This window comes from Spermophilus citellus (assembly GCF_964194105.1).
Source record: "Spermophilus citellus genome assembly, chromosome: 13".
NCBI lineage: Eukaryota > Metazoa > Chordata > Mammalia > Rodentia > Sciuridae > Spermophilus > Spermophilus citellus.
Window position 1 is genome coordinate 4567061 of NC_138193.1, and position 23538 is coordinate 4590598.

A 23538-nucleotide genomic window follows, 5' to 3' on the forward strand; every position below is an offset into this window, starting at 1 on the left:
GCGCCATGGGCTCGGTCACCCTGGCATTTTAGACTGTCGCTCTGGTCGCACGTCTCTAGTCTTTGCAGGCTATTTGGAAATGCTTCTGGTACTTTCCTGTTTTGCAAGTGTTTCTGATTTTCTGCTCTTCCCCCCTCCACTCTTACCTGCTTATCTCTATCCACGCCTTTACTCTGGGGCTTTGGGAATCAGGAATGGCCACATATTCACTCAGATGCCTGCTCCCAGGCCCTACACCTGTCCCAGCCATTAGATTGTCAGTAAAAGAAGATGTGATGTCTCAACTGAAAATGGCAAACACATGGAAAATAGCTCCCTTCCCCAGCTAATGCAGGGAAAAGTAACTGTGGGCGAGCCGTGTGGCTCTAGACCTCAAACTATGGCACTGTGGCTTAGGAGGAGACAAGTTTACAGACACAAGGGGCAGGTGGGGAGAAGGGTTGAAAAACACCAAGATTCCCCAAAGTCAGCTTTCTTTCAAAATAAGACTAGAAAGAAGGACCAGTTGCTGAAGCCATGGTGACTTCCTACAATCATGCTACACTGGAAACCAGTTCTGAACAGTCCTGCAGGGGTCTCACCTGTACCTGCGTCCCTTCACTGACTGCAGAACTTTTCTGCTTCTGGGAATTCCAGGAGCTGGTATGCTGGTGTCTTGCTTTGGCTGACGAAGCAAACCCCATGTGAGCCTAAATTACCAAGGCTGTGTCTCCCCAGCCTTCTCCTCGTTTCTGTAAATCTTACCAACTGCTGTACCTTGACACACACACACAGAGCAGCAACTTCTGTGCACTGGTGGTTTCTGAAGGGAGTTACATCTTGTAGAAGCTTAAGGTTGGGTTTCAAATGAAGGTTTCTTATGCTGATGTTTTTTACTTTCTAAGAAGACACGTGTTCAATTTTTTTTAAACATGCCTTTGACTTTCAACACAGGGTGCTTCAGCAGAACCACTGTTTTAGCTAACTGAAGTTTTTTTTTTCTTAAAAGAAATAGGTGTAAATATTCTATGTTGAAGATAACAGCAGCAATCTTATCTTTAGGAGGGATATGTGTTCTCTAGAAGGAAAATATAGACTCTCTGAATTCAGCTGCCTCGGAGGGTAGGTATATACATTGTGATGATAACGAAGAGTAGAGCTATCTTCAAGCATCCTGTGGCTTTTAAGTCTCTCACCATTTTAATCTTAGAAAACAGAAGTCAGGTTTGAAGATACTTTAGAACCTGTGGCCTGACGCTCACCTTTCACTTGGATGTGAAATTAGAGAGGTGTTACCTCCTCTTCAGCTCTGAGGTCATTGCTAGACTCACCTGGAAGCATTTTTGTGATAGGTGAATGATCAGGAGAAGCTTTTTGTTTTTGGTATAGTGAGCAAACTTCATCTAGTAAGACAGATGGTGGTTACCTGGGACATTAAAGAGGTATTGTGAGGCTTTCTTAGGCTAACTGGAAAACACAAAAACCAAATGTCACAGGAAAGGGAATTAAGTGGCATCTTAGTGACAAGCTCTCCCTCCCCCCCCCAGCTTTATTGAGGTAAAACTGAAGTATAATAAAATGCATATAGTGACAAGCTCTTTAAGAACATGATATTTGTATTATTCAGCTTTCTGTCACTGTGACAAAATACCTGAGAAAATCAACTTAGAGGAGGAAAAATTTATTATGCTCACCTCATGGCAGCTGGGAAACAGAAAGAAGGAAAGAAGTCAAGGACCAGATATTCCTTCTAAGGCATGTCTCCAGTCACCTAACTCTTCCAACTAGGGATTACTTCCTGAAGTTTCTATCACCTCCCAATAGTGCTACCATCTGGGGACCAATGGACATGCTCATTATCCTGATTAGAGTGAACTTTAAATTGTTGGCCATCAACTCTATTGGCATTGGAAATACTCCCAGGATTCCATTAGGGAGCCTAAATGTTAGTGGGGATCAATTGACCTAGATGACGTCAAGCTTAGAGAGAAACCAATTTCCCTTTGCAATATCGCATGGCCTCAGTACAAATTAGGGGGCCAAGAGCCTGGAGAGTGGGTCTTTAAGTTACAGTGCTATTCTTCAGCTCCATTTGTTCTGTAAGAGGGAAGAGAAGTGGGGAGAAATACCCCCTGTGCAGGCCTTTATGAAAGTAGATAGGACCCTGGATTGAGAGACTTCTGTCTGGTCTGTGTGGTGACAGCCTCCAAGTCCTGTAGACCTACAGACCTGACCCAGGCGTCCTGATTGATCGTTGCCTTCAACCAGTGCCTTGGCCAGAATCCCGCCTCCCTTCTCAGAATTCTACACCTCCCAAATAGTAGAGTGTGTGTTTCCCTCTAAAGCTCTTCCTGGTGGAATTTAGAAAAAGCAAAACTATTTAGATTGGAATTCCATTCACCTACAAGCAACAGGGGCCTGAAGGGGCCACATCAGGTCTGCATCCTGGATACCTGGGGAAACTGAGAAATCTGACCCTGGGCTCTCCTCTCCAGGTTTAATTGACTGGGGAATATGGTAATTTTCGAAAGATTCCTGATGATTTCAATGTGTGACAGAGCTGAGAACCACTGGGGTCTAAACTGGAACTTCTTGAGAACACCCTAAATGAATGAGAATCTGGTGTTTAACTTGTCTCTTGTGCTAAGCCAGTAAATTTATGAATGCCAATCCTGGTTAGCCTTCATCTGAAGTCAGAAATGACTCTAGGGCTGTCACTTTTGGGAATTGGGCTCAAGTCCTTTACTAGTATTATTTTAGAAAAACACGGTAGGCTGTGCTTCTCCATGCATGATAAATTACACTGTCGTACCATGATAATTTAGTACAAGTAAGATTTGATTGATAAACTGTATTTTTTCAGAATTTTTTTTTTCATTCTCGCTATTGCTTTTTGAGTCAGTTTTTCTTCTCTGACCTCCAGATCACCTGCCCCACGATCCCATCTCTAATGAGACTGAGGTTAGGAACTGATACCTTACCCTACTCAAGGGAATCTGTTTCTACTATGGGAAATGCCAACGAAGACAGAGGAATTATCAAGATCCATGTCCCCTTTTCAGTAATGGAAATGACTCAGTGAAAGGAAAGTTTTGGTAGCTGCTCAGAGAACCCTGGCAGATTCAAGGATGAATTCCTTAACTTTTGTCTTGACGTGCAGGGATATTATTGCAGTATTAACCCATGGTCACACCCTGATAAAAGGAACGGATTCTTCAGAAGACTGCTGGTGTAGCTGACCACCCAGCATCCTGGACAGAATGTTCAGTGACCTGGGGAAGATGCAGTTCCCTATAGAGATTCCATCTGGGACCCTGCAAACTCCAACAATTCAAGCAAGAATGGAGCATCTTGTAACCCGTGTTTCTGATGGAATGAAGAGAGGTTTAGTCGAACAAGATAATTATAAAAGTAAGAAGGTCGTCCGAGAAAATCAAGAAAATCCTGCAGTTCTTCAACTGCTTATCAGAGACTTTCTGAAAACAACCAACTGATCCAGAGCCTTAGTGGTTATGTGTTTCATGACAGAGGTTGCCACAGCTTTATGGGGACGTAACAAAAGGTTGAAGAAGGACCCCACATCCTGCCGCTTTCCTTGATAGATGAGGCCTTCGCAGTCTATAAAAACAGACTGGGCACCTTTTTGGCTGTCCCGATTTGACCATCCCAGGTAACCTCACAGCTCCCTGAAGATCTACAGCCAACTTCCAATGGGAGGCCTGGTGCCTGGGTGAAAACCAGGGTGACTACCTGAGAAAGAAGGGTGCTAGAAGGGAGGTTGCCCAAATCACCCTCAGGAGGGCTGGCCAGACAGCATCCCACTTCAAGCCCAAATCTGGGCCTGATCCCACAATGGGTAAGATCAGCCCTAGACCGAAAAGAGGTCCGAGGATACTTCAGGCTCCAGTGCACTCAACAAATATCACCTTTAGGTCAGTGGAGCTTTGGGTAACCCTTGATGTGACACTTGGGTCACCTATTCTGTCCTGACTCAAACTGTTGGCCCTCTTCCCATTGTTGACTGTGTTACTTTTCCCCTCGGCTGTGAACCTTCTTATATGTTAAACTGGATGCCTTTGTTTTCCTAAAAGGAGAACAAATACAAGTTTCTGTAGACCCGAAAAAGGGATTCATTCACCAGCTCTCCTTGACAATTCTAATTCTAAGCCCCAACACATTCTTGATAGCCCACTAGAATACAGTTTAAGCATGGAATAGGTTATGAAGGAGATTTCTATAGATTCAATGCAATCCACACCAAAAACACCAATGACATTCTTCGAAAAAGTAGAAGAAACAGTCCGAAAATTCAGATGAAAGAATAAAAGACCCAGAATAGCCAAAGCAATATTGAGCAATAAATGTGAAAGTAGAGACATCATAATATCCCATCTCAAATTAGACCACAGCCAGCTATCGTCACAAAACGGCATGGCATTAGCATAAAAACAGACATGAAGGCTGATGGGATAGAATAGCAGACACAAATAAATATAGACACAGGCATCGGACAGTCTTTGAAACAAATGGTGCTGGGAAAACTGGTTATCCATATGTAGAAAAATGAAACTAGACCCTTATCTCTCATCCTCCACAAAAATCAATTCAAAGTGGATCAAAGACTTTGAATTAGTTCAGAAACACTGCAACTGCTAGAAGAAAGCATAGAGTCAACACTCCAATATACTGGTACAGGGCAATGAGTTCCTTAATAAAACTCCTAAAACTCAAGAAATAAAATCAATAATCAATAAGTAGGATGGCATCAAATTAAAAAGTTTCTGTACAGCAAAAGAAACAGCATGTGAAGAAAGAGCTTACAGAATAGGAGAAAATCTTTTTCAGCTACTATTCCAACAAGGGATTAATATCCAGAATGTATAAAAACCAAAAAAATCTTAACACCAAAACCCCCAAATTTCTACAAACAACCCAATCAATTAATGGGCAAATGAGCTAAATAGTCATTTCTCAAAAGAACAAATAAAAGTGACCAATAAATAAATGGAAATATTCAACCTCTTTTCCAATCAGGGAAATGTAAATCAAAACACACTGAGATTTTATCTAACTTCAATTAGAATGGCAATCATCAAGAAAACAAATATAATTTTTGGAGTGGATGTGGGGGAAAAAAGGTACATTTATACATTGTTGGTGGAACTGAAAATTAGTACAAACATTTTGGAAGGCAGTTTGAAGTTTCCTCAAAAGACTAGGAATGGAACCACCATGTGATCCAGTTATTCTGCTCCTTGGTATTTATTCAAAACAACTAGAATCAGTCTATTATACTGATATAGGTACCAATTCACAATAGCTAAGTTATGGCCCTGGTGCCTGTCAACAGACAAATGGATGAAGAAAATGTGGTATATATACACCATGGAGTTTTACTTACTCATAAAAAAGAATAAAATTTGTCACTTTCTGGTCAATGGATGAAACTAGAGAATATTATGCACCTTTTGACTTCCAGTAGTTCATTTGCTTACTCATTGACCCAACAAATGCAGTTGAGGCTAGATGGTGGATGAATGAAGCAGTCATCCCACACGGTGCTCACAGTCAGGCTGTGGGTGCCATTAGTGATGATGAAGCCGCAGCGAACACAGAGCCACAGAGGACCACAGGGTAAGGGGTGGAGGGGTGATGCGATTTTGCACAGGAAGGCGAGGGAAGGCCTCAAAGCCATGGTTGTGAATACCTCGGGGAGGGGTGGGCAGTGGCCTCTGCCGAGGAAAGGGTGCCTTGGGGAAGGAGCAGGGGTCTGTGAGGTACATTTCTGGGCAGAAAGATACAGGATATGAAACTCCTGCTTTAAGGAGTCATTAGGCCTTCCAGGGTTGCCTGAAGGAATGATCAGTGAACAGAGCCATCGAGAAGCAAACATAAAAGTTTTGAGTTTTCTTATTAAAAAATCTAGGAAGAAAATTTCCATCATCAGGGGAAGCGCTGAGATGATTCCCTGGGACCATCTTCAAGGGATTCTCTCTGTCGGGGCTCCTGACTGTTGGTGACCCCTGGGTCTCCTCCTTTAGGCTACAGCAGGCTGGACCTCAGATCTCCACTTCCTGTGTCCTCTGGAAATTACCAGGAACAATGTGCATCTTGTATGTGTTGATAATGGGTATTTCAGCCTTCACCGTTCAGCCCGAAGAGCACACAGGTAAGGAGCAAATCTTGTAGGGAAAGGGCTGGCCTGAGCTTCTCTGGGGAAAGTTCTCTAGTGAGGTTTTCTTATTATCAAAAGGCAAGATATAAATATGCATGCCTTGGTGGGTGGCAGGGGCTTCTGGCTCATCCTGTGTGCTGCAACCTGGGTGAGGGTCCTGCCAAGAAACTCAGCAAAGAAGTGGTGGGCTTGCCCTGAGCACATGGTTCCTTTGAGTTTTAACCACACAGCTTGTCAGAAGTAAGATTTTCCATCTGAATTTAGCTGACATCTATTTTTAATGTCAACAAATAAAAAACATGTCCAAAATTTTGAATTTTTTGGGGGGGAGAGGGGGTCACAAAGTAACCTGATTTAACTTTCCCAACAGAATGTGGATTAGAATTGAGAGTAGCCCTGAACTTGTCATCTGAGATTGCAGCAGAGGGTGTTCATGGCCTGTGGGTGCAGTCACTTTCTCTCAGAACATGGGACATCTTCTTCAGATGTGCTATGTCCCTCTGTCAGGACCAGCCTTAGTCTGGGACCCAGGGAGGTTCTGTGATCTGGGGAAGTTTGGGGCCCAAAGCCTGACTGTCACTTCTTTGTCCTTCAGTGGCTGCAGGAGACTGCCAGTTTCGTGGCCAGCATTACAAAACCGAATTCAGGGTGGAAGGGGAGCCTGTGGTTCTGAGGTGCCCCCAGGTGTGGTCTCAGTTTGGGGCCTCCATCAGCCCCCAGGCCCTTCTGACCTGGCGTAAGAACAACTCTGCTCAAATGATCCCAGGAGAAGGGCCACGGATGTGGGCAGAGGACGGCACTCTCTGGGTCTTACCAGCCTTGAGGGAGGACTCCGGCACCTACGTCTGCACTGTCAGGTAGGCCCCTGTGGGGTGGGCCTGGGCAGTGGGGCTCTAGCAAAAGTGGACCCTTGGGCTGTGCTTTAATTAGCTTTTTTTTTTTTTTTTGCTGCTCTGACTAAAAGACCTGACAAGAACCACTGTAGAAGAGAAAAAGTTTATTTGGGGGCTCACGTTTCAGGGGTCTCAGTCCATAGACAACCTGCTCCATTCCTCGGGGCTCAAGGTGAGGCAGGACATGATGGCAGGAGTGTGTGGCAGAGGGAAGCAGCTCACACGATGTTGAAGAAGCAGAGAGACTCCACTCAGCTGGTACAAAATATATGCCCCAAAGGCATGTCCCCAAGGTCCCTCTCCTCCAGCCACACCCTATCTGCTCGCAGTTACCACCCAGTTAATCCCTAACGGAAAAATTTACTGATTAGGTGAAGGCTCTCATAACCCCACCTTTTCATCTCTAAACCTTCTTGCATCCTCTCACACAAGAGCTTTTGGGGAGCAGTTCATATCTAAACCACAAAAGGAGCTTCTTCCATGTTAGTCTGGATTTCAAAATCCAGTGCACAGGTAAGAATCCACATTATGTTCATCTCACTGCTCCTGAAATACCCCTCACCTGTCTCATTGTGGTTTTTGAATCGTATTTTGCTCATTATTAGCATCTTCTGATGTGTTTCTTGGCCATTTGTGTATCTTCTATGGAGAAGTATCTATGCAAGTTGCCCATTTTTAAAATTGTATTTGTTGTTATTGTTGAGTTGTAGGATTTATTTATATATCTTGATATTAACCACTTATCGGATATATAACTTGCAAACATTTTCTCCCATTCTATGGGTTGATTATTCACTCTAATAGTGTCCTTTGATGCATATACTTTTTTTATTTAATTTTTTAAACTTGTTTTAGTTAGTTATACATGACAGTAATTCCAGTTTTACCTATTTTTTTTTCCTTCAATTGCCTGTGCTTTGGGTGTTAAGAACATTACTGCCAAATCCAATGTCATGAGACATTTGTTTCTTCTAGGAATTTTGTAGTTTAGCCCTTACATTGGGTCTTTCCTCCATTTTGAATTAATTTTTATGTAAGGTGTGAATGAGGGTCCAGCTTCATTTTTCATGTGTTTATCTGGTCTTTCCAGAACTATTTGTTGAAAAGACTGTGCTTTCCCCACTTGAAGGATAAAGTTCTAGGCCTGCTGGAGGTGATATTAAAAGTTTCCTGCCTGAGTTCTTCTGAGAGGGTAGGGCAGCCCCTTAGCTTGACTGGGAAATAGCATTTCTGGACTTTTCTCTTCATCCCTCCCCAGGGTTCTGTTCACCCCCTTCCACCAACTGGCTTCAGAGTCCTTGAAGATTTCATAAACTCATGTAAGGAGTTATTGTACCCAGGAATATTTATATGTAGAATGAAAACCAAAGAAATTGACATTCTTAGAACAGGGAATTACTGGTGAATAGAAGAGCCTCAGACATCAGTCTCAGACCTAGGTAGTGTGTGTATGTGAGAGAAAGAGAGAGAGATGGAGTGGAGTGTGGAGAGAGAGAGAGAGAGAGAGAGAGAGAGAGAGAGAGAGAGAGAGAGAGATTGTGTGTGTGTGTGTGTGTGTGTGTGTGTGTGTGTATGTGTGAGTGATGCCAAGAATCTTCAAATCAATCCCATCCTGACACTACCATCTATACACCTAGTTCCTGCTGTAATTTGGGGCCAGGTTCAAACCTATCAATGAACTTCACCTGGGAAGCAGGCAAGCCATCTCCTACTTCCATATCAAGGAAACCTGGAGGTGTGATTTCAATGCATAATTTTTCTGTCTTTTTTTCAGGGTAAAAAATTCTAACTTTCTCTCGGGGGCATTATTTGGAAAACATAATGGTATAGTACAAAGAAATGAAACTTGGGGTCAGAAAAACAGAGGAGAATCTTAGCCCTTCTCTTTCTATCTGGCTGGAACCTTGGTCTTATTACTTGACTTTTATGGGTCTTAGTTTTTCCCCTGTAAAGAGATTTCTTAAGATGGCTATGTGAGGTAATAGCATGTGAAGAATTCATGGGGAAAGTCCAGGTTGGTGGTTAATAAATATGGAAATGCCCGGTCCTTCTTAAGGAAGTACTTAGGTCTCTCTTTCAACTGTAAGAGTGGGATTTAATAGAGTGAAAATCACCAGCAGTTGCTATAACATTCTTTGGCATTTACAGTCATAGGGCATAAGGCTGCCCTATCCTGTGACTTTTATGATCTTGTGATTTAGAACCCATGTAGCCTTTCTGTCACTCAAAATAGTCAAAATGATACTGCTGGAGCAAGCAGACCTCCCAATCTCCGTTTCTTGCCCAAGGGGAATTACCAGATCAATGATGTGAACAAGTTTGTGACTCTAGTTATGTCTGGTAAATTTGGTTTGCCCTAATTTATGTTTTTTTTCTCAGAAACCCACAGGGTTTCCATACTTGATTTCATTTCTTTGTAGCTACCCAGCCTTAGGAAATTCATTTTTTGTTATGAATTTCCCTCATCTGAAAATGATATAATAACCCTACCTCAGAGGACAAATGAAATGATGCAGGTAGAGCACCCAGCTCAGGACCTGGCATGTGCCAAGTCGCCGTGACCAGGTCTTGATGATGATTGTTCAGGTGTGCACTGTTCTTTGAACCTGTCCCCGTTTGCATTTCTTTAACCTGCAGTGAAATTATGTAATTTTAAAGGTGAGAGTTAATTTTTTTTTGCATTTCTTTGTGCATAAAAGGTTTGTTTATCTATTTTTCCTTTTCCCCCCCAAACCAGATATGAAATATAATACAGATACTGACTGGCCTTATACATTTGAATTAATTATTTTTTACTCTCAGATAGTACCTTCTTACCACATTTCTTTCATGTATTTTTCACACTTTGTAGCTTCTTTGAATAGATGTTGTTATATATTTTTCTGGGCAACTAATTCTTACCCCACATACAAAACCCATCCTCATTGCCTCTGTTGATATGTCATGTGTCTTAGGTAGCTAGGAACTTAGCTGAGATAATTATGTTTTCCTACTTTATTGTATATTTTGGATGCTGGGATTGAACCGAGGGTCTCACACATGCTAGATGAACACTCTGCCACTGAGCCCCAGCCCCAACCTTTTTATTTTGAGCTAAGTTGGTGGGGGTCTCGCTAAATTGCTGAGGCTGGCCTTGAACCTGCTGTCCTCCTAAGTCTTGGTATTGCAGGTATGTGCATCATGCCCAGTTTAGTTAAACCCTTTTGAAGAGGACTTGGGGATTTCTTAATGGCTTTGAATGGTATTGAAATCAGGCTCATGAAGGGTCCCTTTGTGAAAAGTGTAGGCCACATTCCTGCTTCTGTATAGCAATTATGATGTTATGTTCTTTGTACCTAAAGATTTAAAAGAAACAGACAAAACTAACCAAGAAAATGCAGACTCAGAATTTGGTAGGGTTGGGGAAATTATTCTTAATTTCGTTTACTTTTACTTTGTCTTGCCATTCATTATCTCCCCCCGCCTTTTTAAAACAGAAATGCTTCTCACTGTGATGAAATGTCCATTGAGCTCAGAGTTTTTGAGAACACAGAAGCTTCCCTACCGTTCATCTCATACTCGCAAATCCTAACCTTGTCTGCCTCTGGGTTGTTAGCGTGCCCTGATCTGAGGGAATTCACCCGTAACAGAACTGACGTGAAGACTCGGTGGTACAAGGTACAGCTCTGAAAATTCCATTTGATTAAAATGTGTTTGGACAGTCATAGAAAAGATACATGATATCCATTTCTGAAGACAATACTTTCACTTGTATTCATATGTGTATATGTCATATACTTATCTTTGAAATGCGTATATATTAAATGATTAAAAATTGTTATAATTAATGTCTTCTTTACATGGCTTGAGAAACATTCCTCAAAATTATGATTTGTGAAGTCAGAATTTAAAATGAACCCAGAATAGGAACAGCTAAAAAAAATATAGATTTTTACTTGGTCATTTGTTATTTTATGTGACAATTGTATACATTTTAAAGTTTTTTTTTAAAGCACCTGACAATTAATCTTTGGGCTAAAGAAGTAAATATGAACACAGGTTTCCCCCTCACTGGTTGAATAAATATCAAAAATGATAATGGTTCTCAGTGAGATCATTGGAAAGTTAAAGAAAAGAGCCGGCTCTTAGACTCATCAACAGGGAGCTATGTGTAGACCTCACCTGTTTTTGTGCAATTCATAAGCTAAGGATAGTTTTCACCTTTAAAAATGCTTTTTTTTTTAAAAAAATGGAATTGTCCCATAGCATTAACTGTTATCTAAAATTCAATTTTCAGTGTCCATAAGTAAAGTTTTACTGAGACTCAGCCACGGGCATTTGTGGCTGCACTGTCTGTGGCTGATTTCACACTGCAGAGGACCAGGCAGACTGTGAGCTTCCAGAAATATTTACTATCTGGCCCTTTCCTGAAAAAGTTTGCCAATATTTGACATAGGCCATTGACCGGTAACTGAAAACTACATCTACAGATAGATATATATAATTGGTTAACAGTGGAAACTATGAGATGATTTTCTTAAAGTAGATATTAGCCATCTCCTATGAAGAAGCCCAGTCAGCTGTATAAGACTTCTCTTTTGTTTTAGAAAGAGCTTGAAGAGGGCAAATAAAACATTTTTGCCTGGAGAGGAAAAAGAGAACAGATCTGGCGAAAATAGGTCTGGATTTAAACCCTGTTCCTTCATTTAGCCTAAGCCAAACGACTTTCTTTTTCTTTTTGTTTTCCCCTTTGGGACCAGGGATTGAATCCTGTGATATTTAACCACTGAGTCATCTCCCCAGCCCTGCTTTTAATTTTAATTTTGAGACAAGGTCTCACTAAGTTGCTTGGGGCCTTGATAAATTGCTGAGGCTGGCTTTGAACTTGCAATCCTCCTGCCTCAGCCCATTGAGCTGCTGGGATTAGAGGTGTGGCCACAGTGCTGGGCTACTTCACCTCTTTAACCTGTTTCTGTTGTAAAACAGCATTTAGTTAATCTGCTTTGAAGTTTCAATGGAGTGGTATGTATGAAGCTTAGTTCAGTGCTTGATGGATAAAGAGGCTGGACGGCACTGGCTCCCTCCATAATTATGCTAAGCATTACTGAGCATGCACTATGTCCAGGCCCCGTCTAACCTTGCCAACAAGTAGCCCAGCCAAGCAGGGATTGTTGATCTCTCCGCTTCCCAGATGACAGGAAACATAAGGAATTTACCCAAGGTCTCCCAGCTGGTGGGTGGTGAAGGCCAAACCCTAACCCTGTTCCCCACATAGCATTGGAACAACTACCTTGCATATTTGACTACTCACGCTAGGAAATATGAGATCCCTCCTTTTAATTAGATGTATGATAAAGCAATACTGCGTGAGCCGTGTGGCTAACTATTTCAGTTTTTGTCTGTGTCATTTCAGAGTAAGATTCTGAAATGACTCATGATTTCATTTGACTATTGTAAGCTTTGGTTTTGAAAGAGATGTCCCCCAGGACATGGTGTTCTCATTAGGATGTTTTCTTAAATTTTATTCCACTTCTCTGAGTGTATTGGAGGTCTCATTCTTGTGGGTTCTATTCTTCAGAGAATCCGCAGAACTTGGTGTTTATAGGAAAAGTGTAGATCATTTCTCCCACTTAGTTTTTTTTTCCCAACAAATCTTTCTTTATTGTACCAACTCCTAAAATTGAAATAATTTTTAAAGTAATTACCGAATCATTATCTTTTCTAAATATTGTTGTCCAAAGTCCTCGTGACGATTTAATAGTGATCTTCCTGGGTATTTCCTGAAGCCAGTAGGAAGCAGTTGAACAAGAAATAAAGTTGTATTTTAAATGGCCTATTTTTCCAAGAAGAGTTCATCTCTTTTTCATATCTGTACTTGAACAAATATGCTTTAAATATCTTGGCTAAACAAATCAAGCCAGTTTATTTGTTTTATATGTTGACAAATTTCTTTTCCTAAAAATACAGCTAAAATTATGCCCAAAGCAAAAAATCAGTGAAGTAAATGCCAGGGCAATTCTTGGGTTGCAAATTCAACACTGGTTGATTTTGATGATGCAGATCATAGCTTTTGAGGTATGTATTATTATATAATGTAATTATCAAATATATTTTCCCTCAAGGGTTCTGTCCCTTTGGATGAAAACAATGAGAAATTTATAAGTGTGGAGGGGACCACACACTTACTCATACATGATGTATCTGTGGAGGATGCGGGCTACTACAAATGTGCCATAACATACGCCCATGAGGGCAGGCAATACAACGTCACTAGGAACGTCAAACTCCGCGTCAACAGTAAGTACTTACCACCAAGGTGCCTGTCCTTCCTGGTTCAAGAACAAGCGTCAGAGCAAATTCAGTTCACAAAGAATCCCTAGAATATCTTTGGTATGAAAGCAAAGGAAAATAGATAGGACTGTCCCAAAGCATCAGGCTAATAAGCCATCAGGGTGGTGGTGTGAGGAAAGGTGAATTACCCTGAGTGGTAATAAGATGGAGGCTAAAACTCACCACAATGGTTTCCTTGGATATTTTCTTCCAAAAGTCAGCCTCAAAGATTTGCTCCTACAGGCTGGCGATCAGAACATGGCTGCTGCAACTTTATATATAATTTAGAATATTAGGATTTTACTGGATTTTTCAACCAGAAGGTTCTGCATCAGCTTATCCAGTGGAAATTCCTTTCTCTACTTTTTTTTTTTTTCTCCTAAGGTGTGTTGGATGGCCTTTGGTACAGGTTGAGTACCACCAATCTGAGATACTTGGGACCAGAAGTATTAAGGGTTTTTGATTGTTTCCCTCCAGACTTTGGGATATTTGCATATACACAATGAAATACCTTGGGAAGGGATCCAAATCCGAACATGAAATTAAATTATATTTCATGTACAACTTATGCACATAAGATTAATTTTATAAAGTATTTAAAATAATTCTATGTATGAAACAAAGTTTCATGGTGTGGAACTTTTCACTTGTGGCTCAAGAAATTTCAGATTTTGGAGTATTTCAGATTTTGAATTCTCGGATTAGGGTTGTTGGCCTGTACCAGGATTAATGATACTTGAAAACACTGTCGTGAACAGGATTGGCTAGCAGTTAACATTTGCTGGACATATATCGCTTACCTCCTGTGTGCCAGACATAGAATTGGGTGCCAGGGGCAGAAGATGCGTGAGTCTGGGACTCTGTCCTGGGAAGTAAGCCACTTTCCTGACCTACCGAATGGCACAATGGGATTCTTCTTTAATGAGCCGGTGAAGGAGACTTTTCCTAGAGAATCCAGAGATTGTTTTATTATAAGGAGCATCGCCTCTCCCCAAAGCGGAAGTCCCTAGATTCCATTTCTTTCTCTTTCATCCCGTCCCTAAGGACCATCCCACTCATGCGATACTGCCCACGAACACTAGGGGGCGGCCGACCGACGTCTCGCACGGCGCAGCGAAAGGACCCGCTGCCGCGCAGTGACTCTCCAGGGTGGCTGGGTGGGGGGATTCTGGACCAGCCGGGGCCCCATCACCTGGGTACGGAGGACCCCAGCAAGATCTCAGGTCCCACGCAGAAGTACTAAATCAGAAACTGGATGCCGAGGGGCTGCCGTCGGTCCCCTCGGCCCTCCCTAGGGCGAGGCTGGTGCACCCTCGCGCCGGAGTCACGGAGATAGCAGTCTGGGAGGCTTCTTCTCTGACCCACTGCCTCCACCGGCCTCCGACCGCAGTGTGACGTTGAAAGAGGAATCAGCCTCTGGCCCCAGTCCCGAATCCCTCTGCTCCCCCGCCCAGGCCGGCCTGCAGGCAGCTCCCAGCTCCCGCCGCACCCACCCCGTGGTCGGTTCTGCGCCACTTCAGGTGTCCCGTGCGTTCCAGCTGGCTCCCATTCCCAGAGTCGGGTCTCCTCAATTAACAAGACAGGGAGCGCCACAGCTGGGTTCCTGCGTTTCTCACCCAGGATGGCATTAGCTTTACAAACACATGGCCCTCCAGCCCCGTGCCGGCTCTTGAAGAGCTTCAGTATTCTGCATCCTGGGGTGGGGGGACCTCTGTGTCAGGCCTCTCCCGTGGGCATCATCAACACACATGCAGGAAGCCTGGGAAGGCCAGGGTTAATGGTTGATCACCAAAGAACAAAGCCCCAAGGTCAGAGGGATGTGTCACTGTGGCCTCTTCCAGTAATGTCTCTGCTGGGAAAAGCATTGGCCAAAGATGCTCCATTTCGTGGAGAGCCTATTTCCTTTGCCAGACAAAAGGTCAGTTCCCACAATGACCGGCCCCACTGTGAAGGAGAACTTGGTTGATTAGCTGAACAATGAAACCTGAGTCTCACATTGAAGTGAAGGCTTCCCTAATGGAATCTCTTTTCCTTACATCTTTCTCAGAAAGAAAAGAGGAGACCATTCCTGTGATTATTTCTCCCCTCCAGACCATATCAACATCTCTGGGTAAGGCATGCCAGTACCGTACCACCCATGTTCCTGCCGTGGTGCCTGAAATCACAGAGTCAGGGGGTTGGGACCTTGTGTCTGCTGACCACACCATACCTGTCCCTGGAGGGTGGCAGTGTGCCCTGGCTGGGGACCTTAGAACTCAGTGTCGGGGCTGAGATGACAAACGGGAGGGAACATTTTTGTTGTTTAAAACGATATGATTAGAAAGCAAGGATACTTCACTTCATGAATATCCTACCTACAAAAATTTAAATGTAGAAAGCTGAACATTTTGCCAGCTGTTATTAATTGTAGGAAAAGATGAACAGCACAAAACCCTTACAGAGCTTCACTTTTAGTAAATTTAAAGTAATTCACATTACCAAAATGTGGCTGATCTTTCTGAGACTCCACTGGTTAGGTGACTTCAGCAGTGGTCAGAGACAGTTTCTTGACACTGCAGTAGCTATCAACAGGTTGAGTAACATGTTGAAGATGACCAGCGAAGTTCCCTTTTTTTCACCCTAATTGAGCACAGGCTGTCCTGGTCGGCACACTTCCTTTTCAGTCCCTCGTAGTAGGCAGTGAGGGTGCATAAGTGGGCGGTACTAACAGTGGTAGATGAGAGTGTTGAATTGGGATGGCTGTGTATTGAGCATTTACGGTGTCTAATGGGATCTATTTGATCCCAATATCCTCTCTGTGGGAAGGTGCTAATTCCATTTTTCACAAGGAAAAGCCGCCCAGGGAGACATGGCAGCTTAGCGAAGTTCAAAAAGCCACACTCAGGGGCAGGCTGGGCTAGAGATTGAGGTCTGTATGTCAATATGCACACCCTTTTGTGTGTTTGTGTTGCTATAATAGACTGGTAGGTCTGATGCTCATTTATCAAGCCCTGGCTATGGAGTGCTTTAGAAAAATGGTTTTTCACTTCTGTTTGGCCTTGGGTTTGAGTTTTTAATTTTAAATGGAGGCCATAGGAAGAGGGCTTTTGAGCTGTTGCGGGGATAGCTGGCTGCTACATGAATTGCATCCTGCATGGCCACCTTGACTCTGGAAACTACTAGGAAACCAGGGTAGTGGGGACACTGGTTGGTGCTCCCTGGATGCCAGTTACCCAGCTCCCATTGTCCCTCTGCTGAGTGAAACCTGGTTCCCCACCAATTGCTTTCAGCGAACTGCAGTGCATGGTGCGGTCATGTGACCTGGATTTAACGCACTCCCATGGCTGGGGGAAGCGTTTAAAGTCACTGGAGTGGCAAAGGATGGGGAAGGGAGGGCATTCTGAGCCTGAAGTGGAACTAGGTGCATTAAAAGACACCCCATAGGATACATATTCCCAGGAGGAAGAAACAATTGGGCAGGATTTACCTTTTCCTTTGGTGACTTACCAAGAGGCATTATAGGGGTGCCCAGCGCCATCACACTACATAACTGTAGAGGGCGCTGTCCTTAGAAAATGAAATTGGAATTTAGAGGGTTAATCCTAAATGCCAGCCACCTTGGAGTTCTCAGGGGGAAATGTTCATGTTGAGAGCAGCCGTGGGCAAAGAGAGAGAATCTGCACATGGATCTGGATTTGTTTTGGATCCATGGTGGAAGAAGGCAGCCACTGAATTCAGAATGTCCCAGAGAAGAGGAGTGGTCATGGTGAAGTCAAGCTGAATATTAAATAGTAATGCTCTGTGTGAACAGAATTATTTTGGGAAACTAATTTTCCTTCTAGAAAATAACTGGCCAGTGAGGAGTGTTTGAGAAGACAAGGAGGGGGGTCCCCTGCTTTGGCTTGTGGACAGACGTGAGGATCTGGGGTGACGCTTTTGCCCATGCTGGGTGCTGATGCTGGATGTGTGTGTCTTGCTAAACACAGGGTCCAGCCTGACAATCCCGTGTAAGGTGTTCCTGGGAGCCGGCACACCTGACACCACCCTGCTGTGGTGGACAGCTAACAGCGCCCAAATCGAGAGCGCCTACCCGGGAGGCCGAGTGACCGAGGGGCCGCGCCAGTAAGTGGGTGAGGGCCTTCTGTCGTGAGACCTCTGTAGTTTCCCTCTTCCTTCTGGAGACAATGTCACATCCAACCTATCAATCTGACACACATACCACAGTAAAAGTAACTTTTGGGGTGGTTTCACACTGTTTGAGTTTTGAATTTTAAAATTTCTATTTTGCTAAAAATTATCTTGAGAATCAGACTTTTTCTAGACCCATGTGAGTTAAGTTTCAGTTGACTAGTTGGTATGGATGTTGCATTTTGCCGCTGTTTTTAAAGATTTATTTCTTGATTTTTGCAGGCTTAAAAAAAACCATTTTGGAGTTAATACATTTCTCTTTGCCACTTGGCAACCTCACTCTCGAATATTTTCATAAATCCCGACAAAAGACTGAGAGCTAACTCCAGTATTTGTACTGATGCCTCTTCTTTTTCTTGGGGGAATTGTAAGCTGTCAGAGTGTCTAATAAAAGAAAGAATGCAGTTCTCATAAGCAGTCATCTCCAGAAAATGTTTCCTCACTCTGAATCTAGAAGCACCAGACTTCATAAATGGGAGGCATTTGTGTGGGAGAAAGGGAAACCATTCCACGTTCCAAATCCTAAAGTGTTCTTTAAATTTATCGTTTTGATGCTTTGGATTAGCCTGAACTTTTGCTTGCTTTTCTTTTGTCTTTTTTGAAAGAAAAAAATTCTTTCTGGATGCGATTTAGTAGATAAAAAGGTTGTGGATTAGCATAACAGTTGGCTTGCGAGTCTTTGTTGTGGAAGACTTGGCCACGACTAAATGCCCTGTGCCAGCTCACTCATGCTATTCATTTCCTTAAAGGAACACATTTTTCTTCCAGATAAAACAAAAGCAGTCCCAGTGGATCCATTCCACGAGAGGTTTTTTATTCATGTAAATAGATAGCAGTGAAGTGTCTTCAGCTTCCGCTGACATTGTGAATGGCAGATATCCTGACTAGAGCTCTTCCACTCTGTTGTCTGCAGCCCTCTGACCTGGACTAGAGTTTCAGAGTGACAGTTGGCAATAGAAATGAGGAGGTGACACTGCTGAGGGATGGAGTTCTAGAGGTGCCCTCCTCTTCAATATGTGAATGATTTCTTGGTGAGAGACTCAAGATTCCCCTAAACAAATGTTTCTGTTCCCACTACTGGATCTTTGTTTGTCAAGGGTCTTTAAAAATAAAAATTTTGATTGGGCATGATGGACATGCTTGTAATCCTAGTGACTTGGGAGGCTGAGGCAGGAGGATTGCAAGTTCAAGGCCAGCCTCAGCCATTTAGTGACACTCTGTTTCAAAATAAAAATAAATAAGATGATAAGGGCTAGGGATATAGGTCAGTGGTACAGCATCTCTGGGTTCAATTCCTAATACCAGAAAAAAAGATTTTTTTTTTTTTCCATCAACCAAACCAAAATGAGAATGTAAGTTGTCAGTCTAACAGAGGTCCTGTTACAATGACCAGCATCTTCAATGACACTCTGTCTTCTAAAAGAGGCTTAGAAATTCTCCCATAATTATGATGAAAAATTCTCCTAACTTTATGAAACTTTAAATCAATTTAAGCACAATGGGTGCTTCTAGTTTGAGACTGTTTATGCCTATGTTTGTACCATGTGTAAGTGAATATTTTCTCACCTAGGGAATATTCAGAAAACAATGAGAACTACATTGAAGTGCCGCTGATTTTTAATCCAGTCTTAAGAGAGGATTTGGATACAGATTTTAAATGTGTTGTCCTTAATACACTGAGTTTTCAGACACTACGAACCACAGTCAAAGAAGGTATGTATATTGGGGACAGAGGAGAAAACAACACATTGAATGGATGCTGAACAAAGCTACAGGTTCTCCAGAAGATTCCTTGGGTGGTCTTCTTGCATTGCCTGCTAGGAGAACCCAGAAAAAAAAATCTCCTACGTTTAATTTTTTTTTTTTTTTTTTTTTTTTGGTGTGATGGAGGCTGGACACTGGGAGATCATACTCAAATACAAAGTTCCGATAGCAAAATAAGTTTTGGCAAAGGTTAAATAGCAAAATAATTTCTGCTATGAACTTTAAGCTACCCTGTGTCCTCCCGTGTGGTTCTGCCTTGGATCACCAGGATCAGCTGTCCTCACATGGCTTCTAGAAGAGGGTGGGCCATTCTTTATCTTGAAGTTGAAAAATTCCATCCTACAAAAGCCGGATACTGAAAGACACCAGAGTTCAGGGTGGCTTTAAGGTCAAAGCCATTAGGTTACAAGGAGTAAGAGCAAGGCTGTAGCCAAATTAACCCAGTGTGCACTTAAGGAAATTGAAAAAAGGAAAGCAAGACCCTCATGTCATCATTTTTGACATTTTCTTTTTTCCTGAACGTTCAAACATTGAGCAGGAAAGGGAGGTGCCGATGACGTCCTCTCTGTTGACAGACTGCAAAGACAGCAGCCCCTAGCCCAAAGCAGTTCCCCTCAGGGATCTCAGGGATGCCTTCTGACCATGCTTGCACAGGTCCACATTTTGCTAGGAGGAAACTGTTGGACGTACTTTAATTTGGAAGTTTGATGATTTGGCCAAGTTTCAGGAGAGGTATCAACAGCCGGCACAGCTTTGCTCAGCTCTCTGTGCTACCAGAATTGCACCACCTGAGCCACTAGTTAAAAACACAGATCCGTGGACTCTTCCCAAGTATTCCCAGGTGCGTTTTCCTGGTGGGCAGCTGAAGGTTGCAGTTTCTCAAACTCCCTGCCTATTGAAGTTTGAGAACCAGGACATATGTGTGAAGCGTGGTGTTTCTGATCATTTTCATAACGAGCAGGCTGGCAGAAAAGACAGTGAGATTGTCACTGTACAGATTTGGACATGGGATCCCATAAAAAACAGCTTTCTCCCTCTGGGAATCAGACTAGTGAGCCAAAGGAACCCATGCTTCGTCTGGTCCTGATGCTGGAAACCTTTCACATTTTTCTGTCACCAGAGCCCTGTGTCTGTGTGTCCTTGGCTGGGCATGCTGTGACTGAACCCAGAGGGCCCAGGCTGAGCCTTTCCTAAGGACCAATAAGCATATTCAGCTGGCTGCTGAAAAATCACAAGCTTCATTGATTTCTAATCTGGGTGAATTTTTAAGGTATAGGAATCCTCAGGAGAATCAGGTTGAGAGTATATTGATTCCTGAGTGTCTAACCAGATTATGGCAAACAAAAGCTTAAAAAAGGTGAGATTCTGACTTCAAAAACAATGTGTTTAATAACACCCTGCTCCCATATTTACCATTTAACTTTTGGTTTACAGTTTCTTCCTATATTTGCATAGCCTAGAGATGTCAAGGAATAGAGTATGCAATTGCTGGATTTGAGCAATGATCTTGGCATCCGGGACCTTGACTCTAAGTTTGTTTTCCTTGGTAAATCCTCATGATCTCCATGCTCATTGAAGAAAGGCAGACAGTTCCCTGGCCAAGTCACAGATGGCTCACTGAGGTGTAAGACAGCAGCTTAAGTGCACACTGTCCACATTTGGAGCACTCGGTCCCTTGGCATGGGCCCCTACTTGGTGATGTTTTTGATTAACAGATCTTATCTAACTTGGATTGTGTCTCTAGTGCCTCAGATGTCATTCTCAAATGTCCTTGATCTTGGCGTAAGGACCCTACTTTCTGGAAACCAGTACGCATTTACCTGCTTCCTTCTCTCTCTGGAAGCCCACCCTGCCCCTCCTGTTTTGCTGTGAGACACAGTTCCATCCTGATGTGCCTCTGCTTTCCCCACAGCTTCCTTCACGTTCTCCTGGGGCATTGCACTGGCTCCCTTGTCGCTGGTCTTCTTGGTTTTGGGGGGAATTTGGATGTACAGACGGTGTAAACACAGAACTGAGAAAACACGTGGGCTGACAGCGCTCAAGACCGGCCTCTGAGACTTCCCGTCCCAAACCCATGCAATAAAGGAAGTGGGAATGCCAACACGATCACCATCCTCCTCCTTCTTCTTTTTTTATGGGTTCTTTTTGGTTGTATATGACAGTAGAATCCATTTTGACATGATTATCGAAGCACGGAATGCAGCGTGTTCTAATTCAGCCCCAGCACTCCTCCTTCCCTCCTCTCCCACACCTCTGTTCCCTTCCCTCTACTGATTTTCTGCCATTTATCCAGTTATTATTATTTTAAAAAAATGTTTTTAATTATAGATGGACACAGTATCTTTATTTTGTTTATTTAGTTTTTTTTTTTTTTTAAATGTGGTGCTGGGGATCGAACCCAGGGCCTCACACCTGCTAGGCAAATGTTCTACCACTGAGCCACCACCCCAGCCCCCATCGTTACTTTTTAAAGAAATTAATTTCGTGTGGATGTTCAGGAGGGTGGGATGCCCTGTGGTGTATTGTTATATGTACACAGGAAAGTTATGTCAGGCTCATTGCACTGTTTCCATCTCCTCTCCCCACTCCCTTCCCTCCATACTGGCTGGGTCCTTTTGAGGGACTCTTCTCTCTTCAGTTGTTAAACAAAGTTGTGGGGGCTGTACTGGACTGAAGTCTTGTAGTTCTTATTTTTCTGAATCTCAGTGATAGGAGCAAATGTGCATATGGGTGGGCTTGAATAGCTTTCCGCTACTTGTGATGGATCTTAAAAAACGAGGAGTGGAAAACCTCTGAATGAATTTTGAAACTCATCTGTTCACTCAACAAAATATAAAGATTGTCTAGGCTGTGTGGAAGGTGGTGTAGATGCCTAGCTGACAGTTTGCCATTCAGAGCGGGAAGTCTTGTTTTGATCCTGGCAGGGATGACTTAGAAATGCTCAGGCAGAAGAATCCATACAGTCGGTGAATTCTTTGGGAAAGATGATCCAAAATTAGTGATTAATAAAGAATTAGCATGATCCCCAAAAGACACCAGCTGGTGCATATCGGCAAGTGGAGAAATGGACCCAGCTTCATAACAGCACTTCTGAAAACAAGAAGGACACTGAGATAATTATATGCAAATTGGAAAAAAATAGAACCAGAGCCTCTTTTATATCATACTTCAAAAGAATTACACACGGATAAATGGGCTGAATTAAAACAAAAACAAATGGCAAGGAAGATCAGCCTGGCTCACTCCTTCACCTATTTATGGCATTTGATTATAGCAGCCCAACTAGATGAAGAAAGATACCTTTCATAAAACTTTATGTGTTAAGAGTTATTAATTCTTTAACTTATCTGACATGATTTCCTTCAAATTTTATCTTTGCTATTTTATCGTATAGAAATTGTGATTAAGCTTATCAGTCTTTTCTCTTGCAGTTAGTTCCCTTATGGGGAGTGAACACAAAAGGTTCATCTTCTTTTCTTTTATTCCATAAATATTCACCAAATGCCACCTTCACAGGACTGGAGATATACCTGTGATCAAAACGACACAAACATGGGTCTGTTTAAATTTAGATGTGACTTTCTCAGAGGCTTTTTCGTCCCCTCAAGTTGCTCCGTCCTTTGATGCTCTCCCCACTGGACCTCCCGTTGTATGTGTGCCTGCTCATTTCCTGTTTGTGTTCCCCACCTGGATGGAAGATCTGCCAGGGCAGAGATGTCATTTTGATCACAGGTGACTCCTCAGCCCTGTGAAGGTGGCATTTAATGAATATTTATCGAATAAAAAAATAAAATGAACCTTTTGTGTTCACTCCCCATAAGGGAACTGCAAGAGAAAAGATTAATAGGCCGAATCACAATTTCTACACCATAAAACAGCGAAGATAAAGTTGGAAGGAAATCATGTCAGATAGGTTAAAGAATTAATAACTCTAACACATAAAGTTTTATGAAAGGTATCTTTCTTCATCTAGTTGGGCTGCTATAATCAGATATCATAAATTGGGTGGCTTATAAAGAACAGAAACTTAATTCTCCCATTTCTAAAGGTCGAGAAGTCTAGGATCAAGATACCAGCAGACTGGGTGTGTGGCAAGGGCAGCTTCCTGGTTCAGAGAAGGCTGTCTTCATGACTCGGTCACCCCCCCAGGGCATCACCTCCCACTACCACACCATAGGGGTTTCAGGTCTCCAAATACAAATTTTAGGAAGACACAAACATTCAGTGTAGTAGCTCGCCATCCTGCTAGAC

At 42.8% G+C, this 23538-nt stretch overlaps 1 protein-coding gene across 1 annotated transcript in view; it reads left to right on the plus strand.

Annotated features, from left to right (window-relative positions):
* Nucleotides 1–21552, plus strand: part of IL1R2 (interleukin 1 receptor type 2) — a 35825-nt gene extending 14273 nt beyond the window's left edge. Inside the window, exons 2-9 of the mRNA XM_081265389.1 lie at nt 6021–6148; nt 6750–7011; nt 10524–10704; nt 13149–13323; nt 15404–15466; nt 17322–17457; nt 19094–19236; nt 21200–21552. Of these exons, the coding sequence (XP_081121515.1) occupies nt 6021–6148; nt 6750–7011; nt 10524–10704; nt 13149–13323; nt 15404–15466; nt 17322–17457; nt 19094–19236; nt 21200–21342 (1231 nt within the window). The 3' untranslated portion in view covers nt 21343–21552. The remainder of the gene's footprint in view (nt 1–6020; nt 6149–6749; nt 7012–10523; nt 10705–13148; nt 13324–15403; nt 15467–17321; nt 17458–19093; nt 19237–21199) is intronic.
* Nucleotides 21553–23538: the final 1986 nt, after the last annotated feature.